The following is a 16,269-nucleotide window of genomic DNA, read 5'->3' as shown; positions in this document are numbered from 1 at the left end:
TCAGTGTTTAGCATTGTTTCCTAGCTATGTGGACTTATATTAATATGATCTATGTCTCTAATTCTCATATTGGCGCATTCTTCCAATTCTCCTCTCACAATATTCACCCTCACTGAACTGAGTCATCTGAAAATGTGATGATTTGTGATGGCAGAAAGACACCGCTGCATGATAATCATCATGTCCCGCAGTGGTTTACCATTGTGGTTGGAGCCCAGGCTCAAAACGGCTTAAGATCTTGAGGTAGAAAAATGCTGTTTTTGAAGACTTGATTAGAAATACAAAACAATTAATTAAAAAAAATATATAATTACAGAGGTGTTCCATACACTCACAGGAATTGTGTAAAAGTGCCCAAATAGTGAAAGAAATAGTAAAATAGTTCCCCTTTAACAGTCATGAGGACAATACCATGAGCGAAGAGATATTATGTTAGTTTGCTGTAATCCTGGCTTTTTGTGAGCAGTCACCAGCGCAGGTTGATAGGACCGGACTCTACAGTAGCTCACATTGCCGTATTAGCATTTTGGCAACGTGATCCAGTTGAGCCCGTCTGCCACTGTGAGTCTATACGTGAATCTCCCGGCATCGGTGTTTCCCCGGGGGAAATGCAACTCATTCCATAATCCATACACCGCCGAGAGCGGTAGACACGGCGGAAGTGGAGAACACCGTCTGATTGGCATTCGGTCAGGGCTGAGGGGGCAGAGGCAAGGTGCTGCTCGCTGAAAACTCTGATTCCAAGATTAGCTTGAAAGAGATACTTCCAACTGGGCAAGTCGTGTATGGGGGATCAACTTGAAATGATCTAAGTCCAGGAAGAGAAGCAGCACGCAGAATGTCACAGAGATCAACAAAGTATCCGATGTCAAGTGAGGAGCAGGCAAACGGGACGGAAATAGAAATGAAGTTTGGAAGATAACAAGTGTAAATGTTCACTTTACTCTATTTCCACAACTCACCGTGTGGCCGGGTTCTGCTGAGGCCGGGGGTCATCATGAATAGGGATAGGATCCCCGTGGCACCGGGTTCTCCCTTCCGGAGGAACACGGCACCGCTGGACCGGTTGGCTGCCAGCACCGTATCCCGGGCCCTGTAGGTAAATAACCTGAAGGGGCCTTTCCCCAGAACTGCAGAGGAGAGTTCAGTTGTGTTAGGTACAATGCACCTCCGTTCGGTGTATATACTACTCCCCCTTGTGGTTTTTAAAATGGTTACAACAACATGACATGCTCTGTAAATAGGGGTAAAGATTTTTGGCAATTTGATTAACGAAAAAGGGGGTTGATTTTTAGAGGTGTGAAGATAATATGTGTACCTTTGTTGTAGAATTCACAGTCATAAGCTGTAAAAGAGAAACACACGACGTCCAGTTATCACACAAAGAGATCATCACCACTTCCAGAAATCTCTGAGACGGAGGAAAACTCAAGTGGGCAACGCTAACTATCATGCTCCAGACTGTAGGTCCACTTCCCGGTGACTTACGGCACATGGATGGACTGCGCCAGTCCACGGAGATGCCCTGGTGGCAGCAGCGCTGGGCGTAGGCCGCCACGCTGGTGCAGAAGCACTCACAGTCCCCACCGCGGTTACAGCCACACGTGTCTGCCAGGCAGTTCATATAGAACCACGTCACATCCACCTGGATGGAGGGAGACACCAAAACAATGCAGTCATACCATAACCTCCTAGGGAAAATATTTTTTTACATGGTCTACCAAAAAACGCTGAAGTCAAACGAATGGCAGTAAATCCACATGTATGATTGCAACGAGGAATTTAGAGAAACTGCCATATATGGTTCCTCAAACAATACTCTTAAGATACATGTATAATACTGTTAAAAAATTAAGATGAGTAAGGTAATTATATTTGAAGGTAACGGCTACGTATATGTTTCTTATAAACCTTCTGAATGCAGAATATGTTTGTTATGATCCTTTTTCGTATAGGCCTTCGTCAACGTTTAACCCTTTCACTACCGCACTACAAACGGTTAACGTTTTCACTACCACACTACAATCGGTTAATGCTTTCACTACCACACTACAGAAGGTTAACCCTTTCACTACCGCACTACAAACGGTTAACGTTTTCACTACCACACTACAATCGGTTAATGCTTTCACTACCACACTACAGAAGGTTAACCCTTTCACTACCGCACTACAAACGGTTAATGCTTTGAATACCACACTACAGAAGGTCAACCCTTTTACTACCACCTACAAAGGTTTAACCCCTTCACTACCACACTACAGCGTTGGTAAACATCCTGAAACGCTTTTTCACAGTTTCCTTGTCTGCTGCTGTGCATTAACACTTTGGGTGCCAAAGACGAGAAAAGTCATTTCTGGGCCTAAGTCGTTCAGTGCCAAAAATAATCGAATTTCTTCGATAATTTTATTCATTATCCACCCAGGGAGCCTGTTGTACCATATGGAATGAGTCTGAGGTCCCCAAGGTGCAATACCGTCCGCATCCCGCTAGACAGCGGTATCGAGCACCCTTCGCAACCTTGTATCTTTCTCTGTGGGATGGCCACACGTCTCCGGTTTCATGTTTCCTTGTCGGGCGAGGGCAGCCGTTCTGCCGGTTCCATCGAAGCACGTCAAATAACCCCGATCCATATGTTGTGGTGGATTATGCCGTGGGCCAAATGGGCTTTGGATGTACCAGATGGCGATCAAACAATTGGAATATTATTTTTGGAATACTCCTGATCACAGGTAAGAATGATCTGACGTTAATTTTAGCTTGATCCTGCAATGCTTTTACACAGATCAGACAGATTTTTAGTGTTCAATGCGAATGCCGTTACTGACAATAGAATAATCAGAAACGACCCCTCCCCCTTTCATGCGTTCATGATGGAACATAATACCTATGATATAGATTTGATTTCGGGATAATAGCGTATACAGGCAAGAAATGGCAACGTATATAGTGGAATGGACGTATAGGGCTCTAACTCAGCATTTCACGAATTACCCTAGACCGCTGTAAAACCATACTTATATTCACCACGGTATAACACGGGAACGTATGGATGGAAAAATGTATTCTTTTTCACATATTGAACGATAGATATGTGATGTCAAATGGGCCATAGTATTGTATCCATAGCTATAATATAGAATATAGTTATAGCTCTACAAACAAGGTGACTGTTCCCTATCTATCTAGTGGTGGCCTTGCTACAGATGGCTTTGTCTAATAGCTGGCACTCAAAGTGTTAAAAACATCAATAGTAAAACTCGCACACTTTTTGCTCCAAAGAAATATTTGTAATGGGTAATGTAATGTATTAAAAGTAATATACCATAGTGTGAAAATTCTACCTTTCACTATTATTTGTTCTACAGCTCAGCACATACAGGATGGATGTGCATATGTTTACCTGAGAACATAAAAAAAAGCTTTACTAGGGATGTTCGATATTGGCTTTTTTACCGATACGATATACCGATATTGTCCAACTCTTAATTTCCGATACTGATATCAACCGATATCAACCGATACCGATATATGCAGGGTCCCCCCCCCCCCCCCCCCCCCCCCCAAAACGGAATAATTTCAGGTAATTAACATTACATATCTCTTGTTGTGGAATTAACACAACATTATGCATACTTTTGACAATAAATAAAATCAGAATTTGTTCTTACTTGCTTGCCTGGGTAAATAAAGGTTAAATAAATGTAAAATAATAATTTGAAAACCGATACTGATAATTTCCGATATCACATTTTAATGCCAATATCGGCCGATAATATCGGTAGGCCGATAATATCGGACATCCCTATTTTTTTTTTTTTATATATATATTTGCACAAATCTCTCCCAATATTCAACACATATCTTTCCACATCACAATATGCAACGTCCAAGATTTGCCTTTTTCTTTTTTTTGTAAGAACATACAAAACATGTAAAAGACTCATACAAATACATTAAAAACTGACATGGAAATAAAAAAAAGACTTACGAAAAAAAATACTATATATTGTGCATATATATCCCTGATGCACATACTTTACATGTAGACCGATCTACCTGCGAGCAGGTATGTGCTGCATCCTCTATCGGGATGCCATCCTTCTCCATATTGCATGTGAGAGAATGCGTCTCAGATATATGTAGGTGTGCATGAGAGCATGCATGCATGTGTGTCTCAGATATATGTACGTGGGTACGTGTATCACGTAAGTATGTGTGCATGCCTCATATGTGTGTGTGTGTGCATCTTTCAGGTATGTGACTGTACTCCTACCTCTTGTGTGTGTCTCGTATCCACGTGTGCCTCTGTCTGCCCCCTATGTGAGTGTGTATCTCAGGTATGTATATGTATGTGCGTCTCAGCTACGTATGTGTGTGTCCCCTATGTATGTGTATAACCCCCATATGTGTCAGTGAGAGCCTATGCTTCAACTATGTGTATATGTACGTGTGTGTATGCCTATTTCCTATAAGTGAGTATGTGCATGTATGTGTGCCCCTGGCATGTATATCTCAGCCTTGTGCATATGAGTGTGTGTAAATCTATTATGTACACATACGAATATGTGTATCCTAGACACGTGTATGCGGCTAAACATGTGCATATGAGAGTGTGATAGAGACGGTGGCCATTCCATAGATACACCATCCGGACATAAAATCTATGCATATACATACATAATACAATATAAAGTACAAGTACCATCAGATCAGATCCCCTTTTTCACATTCCTCCTTGATACCATTGTAACCCCACCTTAATCCGGACATCCCTATTTTAAACATATTTTCACCCAGTATGCATAAAATCTTTTGGAGTTGACGGAGTCAGTCGTTATAGTGCCGTGCTCAGAGCACCAGGCATCGACTACACTGGACCATAGAGGAGACCGTTTGAAGTGTAATAATGTGAGTAGGAGAGAGAGAGCCGGCAGTCTAAGCTCCTGATTAAGGGGTTAGATCTTAACTCTGGAGTCACACAGGCCTCAGAGCCACGACTCAAATGACTAATGACCCATCCGCCCACCCACCCCCATTCCCCCACTACAGTACTCATCCACACAGACAGCTGAAACAGCACAGAGAGAAACTGCATGGCACAGCATCTATAGACAGGCACACACACATGTGTGCACATCACACACACAATTATAATCAGTCCCTCCAGGATTTGTTGCAATAAAAAATTATTGCTTTTGCAGCTGCGTTTCTTTTTGTGGTAAAACTTCGGGAATTGGTAAAAAAATCCAAGTTCCAATTTATGTACACAATGAATCACATTGACCTTTATGACCCCAACCGCCTCCCATAACTTTGACTTATGAATGGCCTTTCCCAGCAGAGCAACAAGTAACGTTACACAGGTCGAGCTACGCTATGCTTGCTAATTATGGCAGTGTTGATAACAGAGATTGTCCAAAGCAGCTGTCTGCCAACAAAGATATTGTTTCATCAAAGAACTAATTAATTCACAAAATAGTTTACCATTCAATATTATCTCCATAGGCTATTGGCTTGAAGCTCTTATAGACACCTTTTAGGTAAAAGCATTGGACAGCACTTGGGGAGCCCTATCAAGCTCTTCAAGACCTGCTTGATAGTTCTAATACGTTTAGCTTTAAATATTCTCGCTAACAGCTTGGCCTGTTTCTTTAGAAGACAATGAATTTCTGTCTTCACAAAGTGTTGTGTTGTTATTGGGATATTTTTTCTCTATTGATAGCTATAGTGGCAACAATCTTTCTCTTGTTTTGTTTTTAGTATTGTTATTCACTCGTCTTTACTGTGGAATTCGAATCATTTAGAATCCCTTGTGATGTGGTCAGTCTTGTGACTACCATACTAGCCGCTTCGGCTTGCTACCCGTAGTTGGTTTTCACCGCAGGGAATTAAAGTTTGTCCTTCCTACGGATCTAGCCGTTTTAAGCTAGCAGTCACTTCGGCTCACTTGACACCCACGCTGCTTGTTTCACCTGCCTTGGTCTAGAACATGCTAGACTGGTCTGTCAGAACATTGCACTCGCCTTGATGACAGGACTTTGCAGGGTGGAATGGATTTTATATGTACTACTTTTGATCTCTTACCCCTCCCCCATCTGGAACTCTCTGAACCTGCTGTGTCTACGGGGGAGATGTTCAATAACCCGACTCAAGGGGCCTCCGAGGAGGTGGATCATTCCAGCGAATTGTCTGGTGGTCTTGCTGAAGAAGAGTTCCCCTGCCTGACTCAGTCTGACACTACCACTAGCAATAACACTCAGGGAACTATGGCTGGTGCCCTTTTCCTGGAAGTCAGCAAGAGGGCTTTGCGTTGTCTTGGTATTAGGTTGGGAATAGGATTTTTTCTCCCTCCTACCCATTTGGCAGCTAAACAGTCTCTGCCGGTGTTTAGCATTTTGATGACACGTGGGAGTTCCACCTGGAGGCTTTAATTCCCTCACAGAAATGGATAAGCGAAAGAGATGGGATCTCAACTGCCCCAAAGTCGATCCATCACCGGCAACCTATTTGACACCTGACACCAATGCAGGGTTTGCCTCAGTTCCCTCTCTTCCCCATAAGCACCCTAGGTTATCTTCCCAAATGATAAGATCTACAAATCTGCAGCTCAAGCTGCTCAGGCTGAAAATACTGTCTCCATGCTTATGGCATACTTGGCGGTGCACCAGGCTGAAGCAGGGTTAGCCATTGAGCAGAGGAAGCCCATCAAGGAGCTCTGGCAAGAGATGCGTACAGTTTTTGGACTTCACCATGAGAACCACTCGGTGTACCAATCAAGTTACGTGCAATTATGGGGACTACATTAACAGTGGTTGCCCTGAGGCATTTCTGGCTCTAACTCTCTAATATCCCAGACACAGACAGGCACCTGTCCCTGGATGAGGAAGTTAGCCCCCTGTCACTACTAAATAGGCATCCTTTGAGCAAAGGAAAAAGGAGAGCAAGGCCCTCAGTTCCTTGCTTCCTCAGAGACGGGCGTATCCCCCCCGCTCATCGTGCTGGAGCAGGATGCACATTTGCCAAAGTGATTGCCACCAAACCAGCAGCTTTGGGGTGCCCCCCCCTCCCCCCTCCGGAAGGCAACAGGGTTCTGCTCAGCCTGCCCCTTTCAGGCAACAGTCCAACCCGATGACACTGGTCCCCAGCAGGGGTTTTGGGCAACGTAACGTTTAAGCCCTGGCGGTCCAGGTCCTGCGCCTGCTCTTAAGAGGAGGAAAACAAACTTCCCACCACAGTTAGGGCAGCCGAAACCCATGATAGTCTTCTACTATCATGCACTCTTCCACTAATTCATCTTCCTTGTCTATATTACTACCTACTATATGTCTCTACTACTATACACTCAACACTGCAGCACCCAAGTTTCAACACTGTTTGATGAACATTGAAAGAGTTGTACCCTTCCTGCTGACCTGTTGTACAGAACTTGTAAGTGGCTTTGGATAAAAGCGTTCAGCTAAATGACTGAATGTAAATGAAGCAGTGGCCCAACAAAAGTTGCTATTCGGTTTTCCCTTCAGATTATTCATCCTGCTCCTCAATTTCTGCATTTACCCCAATCGGTCACCTCTACTCAGGGAAAGCCCCAATGTAAAAAGCCTGCTAGGCCAAGACTCAGGAGTGGCAAGAAGGAAAAGGTTGAACCAAAAAGAAAAAGTGTTAAAACAGACGAGGCTCTGTCAGCCCAGTAGCCTCCTCCCTTGCTTTCGGTCCAGGGAAAGCCCTGTCAGATAGATATGGAAAATGCTGACAGAATGCAGAGCATGCAGGTCTTCAGTCAGTTCAATGCATACATTTTTACGATATAATAATAATAAATATTCATAACTATCTATATAGCACTTTTCAGACATGGACCACAGTCCAGAGTGCCCCACACCAATTAGTATAAATGAACATAGGCATAAAATCAGCACACAAAAACAATGCATAAATTGCATAAGAATAAATATAAAAGAGAATAAAAGAAGTGCAACATAAACATGCAGACTTACGAATTGGCATACAATTAGTACAATGTTGCTCGAAGGCATGTGAACCCCCCCGGAACACATCCCCATCCAAGACACCCCCCCCCCCCTTCCCCCGATAAAGCACGTCATGACCGAAGGAAAACACAAACAGCCCGCACGCCACTCACACCGCAATGCACGGGAATGCCACCCCCCGCGAGCCACCCCATCTTCCCCGGCACCCCCGCCACCACGAGGAAAACCAGCGAATCCCATGCCCCCCACCCCCAAACTCCACAGAGGAATGACACGCCCCCCAGGACCCGCAGCCACGCCAAAGGAGCCGCGACTCCAAACACTCAAGCAGACAGACACAACAGCGGCCAAGAGAGAAGACACGGTAGGACCGGGACATCCAGAATCACCGCCCCCCCACCCCCCTGGCACGGCTACAGGCCATGGAGCACACGACCCGTCATCCCCCTACAGAATCCAAACACCTGAAAGACTATATACTGCCCTTAACTAATATAAGTAGGCTAAGTCAAAAGGTGTTACAGACTGTTGCAGGCAGGCCTGCAAGTAAGCCTCTAAACTTCCCCTGCGTTAGAGCTAGTTTCATCTTCAGCGAGAGCTGAAGAGAGTTCCGTGTAGTATAGGCCGGGCAGCACTATAATGAAAGGCTGATTTTCCTAGTTGGGTCTGTATATGGGGGACCTCCAGTGTAAGCCAATCATTTGAGTGGGTCATATAGGGTCTAGTGTTCCAAACTAATAGTGATGTGAGATAAGGAGTTCATTTCCTGTTAATGGCCTTAAGGATAAATAAATACCAGTGTTGATTTCGCCTTTAGCCAGAAAAGACCAACCCACTTTGTCATATAAGATGCAGTGGTGTGTATCATATCTGTCACAAGTGATAAATCTAAGAGCAGAATAATAAGCAGAATCTAGTGGTTTAAGATTTGAAGCGGCAGCATTTCTATAAATCACATCTCCATAATCCAAGACAGATAGAAAGCTTCAAGAACCCTCTTTCTACACAGCATTGGGAAACTAGATTATATTGCCTCAATTTACTGGCAAGGTTGTTTGTATGATATTTAACCCTCCAGTCACCCTTCCAAAAACCCACTACCTGTATCCCTAGTGGCCGAAACTGCAATCTCATTAAAACATATCTTTTTCATGTATTGTTCAAATTTCTTTTCATGAATATCATTATTAACTTCAGTCCTCAACATACATATCGAATATTTATTCATTTTCAGGATTCTAACAATTTTTTTTAATTAGGGTTAGGGTTAGGGTTAAGGTTAGGGTTAGGGTTAATAACCCCCTAACCCTAACCTGTTCATTTATGTGACTAGGGTGGAAGGTGTGACACGTTTATGCAAAAAAACATGGATTATTGTAATGTGAGTCCAAGATGTGATACTGAGCTACTTCTTTGGCATATACATAAAATCTAGCCAACGCTATCCACAAACACATGTGAAAAAAAAAGCTATTTGACCAGAATTGCGACAAGGGTGACTGGAGGGTTAAACAAAAATGTATCATCGAGCCAGATTCCAAGATATTCATATTCACTTACCCTTTCTATATCACACCCATTTCTAGTCGATATAAGTAAACTGTTTTGATCAATATTTCTGGCCCGGGAGAACATCATGAATTTAGTTTTGCTTGCATTTAATACAAGCTTATCTTGCAGATCATTAAATGCATGTTGTATATTGTAAGTAGATAATTGTACAGAATCTGCGGTACAGTAGATAATTGTGTCCTCTGCATATAAATGGAATTGACAGCCCTTCAAGGACAGAATAATATCATTAATATAAATAGTAAATAAAACGAGGCCTAGGATCGATCCTTGTGGAACACCTTTTGTAATGGGTAATAGTTCTGACTGGGTTTTGCCCACTTTCACACATGGTTTCTGCCTGATAAAATAGCTCCAGAACCAATCATCAAAACCAATACTATACAGTCTATTCAACAGAAGAGAATGATCAACCATATCAAACGCTTTGGATAGATCTATAAATAGGGCAGCACAATGTTTCTTTTTGTCCAATGCAGAAACTATATAATTTATAACTAAAGTGGTAGCTGAGATTGTACTACGGTTGGCTCTGACTCTCACTACCTGCCTTGTCATCTGCTGGGTTTATCATTAAATACCCTAAACCGCCTCATTCTCCTGTGCCTTGTGTTCTGCTCTTGGGTTCTATAGATGGCACCCTAACAGAACACGGACCCAGCACCACAGGACTCAGGAGAATTGGACCGGCTCCAGCGTGCCCTCACCAGCCAAGGAGACCTGGTAAACCAGCACACACACATGCTCCAGGAGTTTTCTGCCTCACTCCAAGCACTCCCTGCCAGCTCCGCTTACCAAGATAATCAATTAAGTCTGATTGCCGCTCACCTTTCTGCCTCACCAGCCTCACTAACCTCCACAAGCCCCAACCCAGCCTCAGTATAGGGAGCCTCATTTTCCAGCACCCGAACGCTATGACGTCACCAAAAGCCGATCTTTATTTATTCAATGTGCACTCGTTTTTGAACAACAGCCCCTCACCTACCAAACTGATAAATCTAAGATCGCTTACCTGATGGGGTTGCTCAAAGGAGATGCGTTAGCGTGGGCATCAGCGCTCTGGTACCGTAGGTCACCCCTCTGTTAGTCTTTTGTCGATTTCACCGCTGAGCTGCAAAAGGTTTTTGCCCATCCCCTCGGCGGAACCGATGGGTCTGCTAGACTCTTAGCCATCCGTCAGGGCCACCGCAGTGTCAGCGAATACTCCATTGAGTTCCGTATCCTCTCTGCCGACTCCGGGTGGAACGATGAGGCGTTGAAAGGGATATTCCGACATGGACTCAGTGATGTTCTCAAGGACGAATGAGCTGCTAGAGATACGTCGGATTCTTTGGAGCGCCGTCGAGAGAGTGTTAGCCGTTCCACGATGGCGAAATCACCCTGTTCTTTCCCCCCTCCCCCATTCACGGCACCAGAGTAGGTCCCGAGAACTATTTCCCCCATGCCGTTCTGCGCTCTCCCCGTCCTCTTCGGCTGCCGAGCCCATGCACCTGGGTCGGGCTCATCTCTCCCAACGTGCGTCACCGAAGACTGTCTGTACTGTGGCCAGGGGGGTCACTTCCAAGATGCCTGTCCTGTGCGCCCAAACGCGTCAGCTTGTTGATGAATGTGGGAACATTGACAGGCCGAAGTACTCCCTCCATTCCCCGACCTAGCATGCAATTCGATGCCACTCCTAGTTGGAGTGATCAGTCGATTCCTTTATCCGCCCTGGTTGATTCTGGTGCAGACGAAAACTTCATAGACGCCAATCTGGTCTCCCAAGCCCGAATTATCACAGAATCGCTGGCTGTACCCTTCGACGCCAATGCTCTGAATGGGAGCCTACTTGCTCGAGTGACTCACCGCACCAAACCCCTCCGCCTATTACTTTCGGGTAATCACGGCGAAATAATCCAGTTCCACGTCATCACCTCCCCCCGATACACCTATAGTCCTCGGCCAGCCCTGGTTAAGACTACACAATCCCGTCATTAACTGGCCAACCTGTTCAGTCACTAGTTGGAGTCTCCACTGTCACGCCGCCTGTCTGCAGTCTGCTCACCCCCCAGTAGAGGTTGCCAATCCTCATGTTTCCAATGAACCCCTTGACCTCTCCACTATTCCCCCTGTTTATCATGACTTAGAAGCTGTTTTTAGCAAACAACATGCTCTCTCTCTCCGCCACCCCATCGTCTGTACGACTGTGCCATTGACCTGCTCCTGGGAGCCCCTCTCCCCTCCAGCCGCCTGTTCAATCTCTCACCTCCTGAGAGAGACTCCATGGGAAAATATATCCATGAAAACCTAGCCACGGGCATAATCACCCGCTCCTCCTCTCCTTTCGGCGCAGGCTTCTTTTTTGTTTAAAAAAAGGATTTTTCACTTCGTCCCTGCATAGACTACCGTGGCCTCAATAATATTACAGTCAAGAACAAATACCCCCTGCCATTAATCAATTCTGCCTTTGAACCCCTGCAAGGTGCCTCCGTCTTCACAAAACTGGACCTCAGGAATGCCTATCACCTGGTCCAAGTCCGAAAGTGGCACGAATGGAAGACAGCCTTCAACACCCCACTCGGTCACTTCGAGTACAAGGTAATGCCCTTTGGGGTAACCAACTCGCCTGCTGTCTTCCAAAACCTTGTCAATGATGTTCTCCGTGACGTCCTTAACTGCTCAGTTTTTGTCTATTTGGATGATATTTAGATTTTTCCCCGCACGGTTGATGAACACATCCAGCATGTCCGCCAAGTCCTCCAACGACTACTGGAAAACAAATTATTCATCAAGGCTGAGATGTGTGAATTCCATGTCAACTCCATCGGGTTCCTGGGGTACATCATTGAGAGAGGGCAGATCCAGACGGATCCGGAAAAGATCAAGGCGGTGGCAGACTGGCCCAAACCATCGAACGTCAAGCAGCTCGAAGCGTTTAATTGGATTCGCAAACTTCTACCAGCGGTTCATCAGGGACTACAGCCGGGTGCCGCGCCCCTCACCCAACTCACACCGCCCTACATCCCCTTCTCCTGGACAGCTGAGGCAGAGACCGCCTTCTCTGAGCTGCGAAGGCGCTTCACATCCACCCCCATCCTCATCCAGCTGGACACATCTCGCCAGTTCGTGGTGGATGCCTCCAATACCGGTGTGGGAGCGGTCCTCTCCCAGCGTTCCACGTCCGACCAGAAACTCCACCCCTGCGCCTTCTTCTCTCGCCGTTTGTCCCCGGTCGAGGTGAACTATGACATTGGGAACCGGGAACTGTCAAACTGGCCTTGGAGGAATGGAGACACTGGCTGGAGGGCTCCGAACTCCGATTCCTCATGTGGACAGACCACAACAACCTCGCCTACATTCAGACAGCCAAACGTCTGAACTCCCGCCAGGCCCGGTGGGCGCTGTTCTTCGGCCGCTTCAATTTCACCATGACCTATAGACCCGGCTCCAAGAACCTCAAGCCAGATGTCCTCTCCCGTCAATATATCCCTGAAGAGGTCCCTGCTCGTCCCGACACCATCCTTCCCTCCTCCTGTGTGGTGGCCTCCGCAACCTGGGAGATTGAGTCTGTTGTCAGGGAGGCCCAACAGATCCAGCCAGACCCAGGTAACGGTCCTCCTAACCAGCTTTTTGTTCCCAACACTTTCCGCTCTCAGGTCCTCCAGTGGATCCACACCTCCCGGTTCGCCTGCCACCCTGGGATCAACCGTACCCTGTCCCTGCTGAGGTGACACTTCTGGTGGTCCACCATGAAAGAGGACACCCACGCCTTCATCCTGGCCTGCACTGTCTGTGCTTCTGAGAAGTCCTCCCACCGACCTCCTGCTGGGCTACTCCGTCCGCAACCAGTCCCGGGGCGACCATGGTCTCACATCGCCCTGGATTTCGTCACCAGTCTTCCTCCCTCACACGGTAACACAGTCATCCTAACCATAGTTGACAGATTCTCCAAGGCTGTCCATTTTGTTGCCCTCCCCAAACTCCCCTCTGCTTCAGAGACCGCAGACCTGATGGTGGTCCATGTCTTCTGCCTTCATGGGATACCGGTGGACATCGTTTCCGACAGAGGCCCCCAGTTAATCTCTCAGGTCTGGAAGGCATTCTGCCAGGCCTCTGTCAGTCTCTCCTCCGGGTACCACCCACAGACCAATGGGCAGTCTGAGCAGGCCAATCAGGACCTGAGGGCAACTCTCCGCTGTGTCAGCCCGGAACCCCTCAGCCTGGAGTGACCATCTGCCGTGGACCGAATATGCCCACAACTCCCTATCCACCATGGCCACAGGTCAGTCTCCCTTTGAGTCCTCTCTGGGCTATCAACCCCCACTGTTCCCAGCACAGGAAGAGAAGATAGCAGTGCCCTCGGTCTGCTCTGCGGACCGCCAAAAGGACCCCAGCTCCCAACTACCAACCAGGTGAGAAGGTTTGGCTCTCATCTCGAGACCTTCCCCTTAAATCCGTCTCCCGGAAACTCACACCCCGTTTTGTTGGCCCTTTGATTCTGTCTATAATTAACCCCTCATGTTTCAAGTTTCAAGTTTCTTTATTTTATTTTTTATTTATTTTTTTATTATTGCAAAACAAAAATTATTAAAAGTCAGTACTCAACACAACAAAGTTTCAAGTTTCTTTAATAGTTGTCATACAGAAGTACAGAATACATTTATACAAAATGCTTCTTTCTGTTACGCTCCAGAGACTGTGCTAGACAAGAGATAAGTATGAAATAAAATAGTATAGCATGTAATAATAGAAGTAAAAATAGAAGTCACGTACGTAGACAAAGTGTTCAGTATATACATATGTACAATGTTCGATGCAGAATAGAAGTAACTGAGTTACCATACAATATACAATATACTATGCAATACTAATATACAATACTATATAGTGCAAAGCAGAAATGGGATGAGGTACAATTTAGGTACAATTTACAGTAAGGTGTACTGAGGTATGGGTTGTAGTGCAAATCCTTTATCAATAAATATAACGTGTGTTTAGGTGTTCTAAAGTGTGGAGAGTGGGTGCTGCAGTGTGTTGTTTGTTTAAAGTGAGTGTGTGCGTGTGGATGTGTGTGTTGTGAGTGCATTTGATGGTTGTTGCATAGTGTTATTGTTCGTTGAGCAACCTGATGGCCTGGGGATAGAAGCTTCTTCTGAGTCTTCCTGTGCTTGCCATGAGACTCCGGTATCGATTGCCTGACCGCAGCAGTTCAAAGAGGCAGTTGTTTGGGTGGCTGAAGTCCTTGATTATTCTCTTAGCCTTACCCCTGCACCGCTTGTTGTAAATGTTCTGGAGAGTGGGAAGCCCCCCTCCAATTGTGCGTTCGGCTGAACGTGCCACTCTCTGTAGTCTGCTTCGGTCTTGTGCGGTGCTATTCCCAAACCAGGAGGTGATATTGCCAGTCAGGATGCTCTCTATTGTACATGAGTAGAAGTTCTTAAGGATCTTCTGAGTGACTTGGAACTTCCTTAGGCACCTGAGGAAGTAGAGGCGTTGTCGTGCCTTCTTCACAACACTGTCAATGTGTGTGGTCCATGTCAAGTCCTCGGATATGTGGGCTCCGAGGTACTTGAAACTGTTCACTCTCTCAACCGGTGCCCCGTCGATGCTGAGGGGGCTGTAGTCCCTGACCCCCGACCTCCTAAAGTCCACTAATCCAATAATCTCCTTTGTTTTGCTGACGTTCAGCAGGGAGAGGCTGTTCTCCTGGCACCATCCTGCCAGGACCTTGACCTCTTCCAGGTAGTAGTCAGTAGTCAGACTCAAGCTCCCGTCTCATAATGAGAATTCACCCATCATTCCATGTGTCACAGTTGAAGCCGTGGTCTCTAGCCCTCTATCCCCCCCAGCTCCGGTTCCTCCTCCCCCTCGGATCATAGATGATCACCCCGCCTACACCGTCCATCGACTGCTGGACGTGCGCCGCCGCGGCCGTGGATTCCAGTACTTGGTGGAATGGGAAGGGTATGGGCCAGAGGAGTGCAGCTGGGTGTCCCATCAGCTGATCCTGGATGCCGCCCTCATCCGTGATTTCCACCGTAACAACCCTGGCAAGCCTGGAGGGTTTGGAGCGTAGAGGGGGGGGGGGGGGGGGTCCTGTTACAGCCACAGCCAGGGCCTTTCTCTCCCCTGTCTGTCAGCAGGTCTCCACAACCTTATAATGGGTCTCTTCCTGTTTCTGCCTCACCATCACTCTGTCTACCTGGGCCGGTCTACACACCTGAAACTCATCTCATCATCACTGAGCCAGGATAAGAGGCCTGCACCCCTGCCACTCCTGGTCCGAGTGTTGTTTCACCTGTCTTGGTATTAGGACTCTATCTGGACCTTCCATACTATATATATATATTTAAATGTATAGTGTGTTTCGTGACCTCTGTACCTGCCTCGTTCTAACCCCTGTTCTTCTGTGTGTAGGATCGCACACCTCCGGCCTACACCCCCACCCTTGGACATCACCAGCCTGGACTATCCCCGAGATCTCATGGACACACCTCACTCACCTGTATTCCCTCACTACCTGCCTTGTCATCTGCAGGGTTTATCATTAAATACCCTAAACCGCCTCATTCTCCTGTGCCTTGTGTTCTGCTCTTGGGTTCTATAGACCCTAACAGTAGGCAGGGAAATGGTAGCCTTGCTTTTATTTTAATTTACTGCTTTCCAAAATGTAGTTGGGTCTGAGTATGAACTTGTGATTAATTCTAAATAATAGCTTGATATAGCA

General features: G+C 46.3%; 1 protein-coding gene across 1 annotated transcript in view; it reads right to left on the bottom strand.

Moving 5' to 3' along the window:
- The window catches only part of otog (otogelin), a gene marked incomplete at both ends in the record, with an annotated part of 175,701 nt that overhangs the window by 59,737 nt on the left and 99,695 nt on the right, over positions 1-16,269 (bottom strand). The window contains 3 exons of the mRNA XM_084337666.1: positions 963-1,130; positions 1,319-1,345; positions 1,489-1,645. Of these exons, the coding sequence (XP_084193792.1) occupies positions 963-1,130; positions 1,319-1,345; positions 1,489-1,645 (352 nt within the window). The remainder of the gene's footprint in view (positions 1-962; positions 1,131-1,318; positions 1,346-1,488; positions 1,646-16,269) is intronic.

Source organism: Notolepis coatsorum (genome assembly GCF_963971535.1).
Source record: "Notolepis coatsorum genome assembly, chromosome: 20".
Taxonomy (NCBI): domain Eukaryota; kingdom Metazoa; phylum Chordata; class Actinopteri; order Aulopiformes; family Paralepididae; genus Notolepis; species Notolepis coatsorum.
This window is presented reverse-complemented; position numbering and strand designations above follow the sequence as displayed.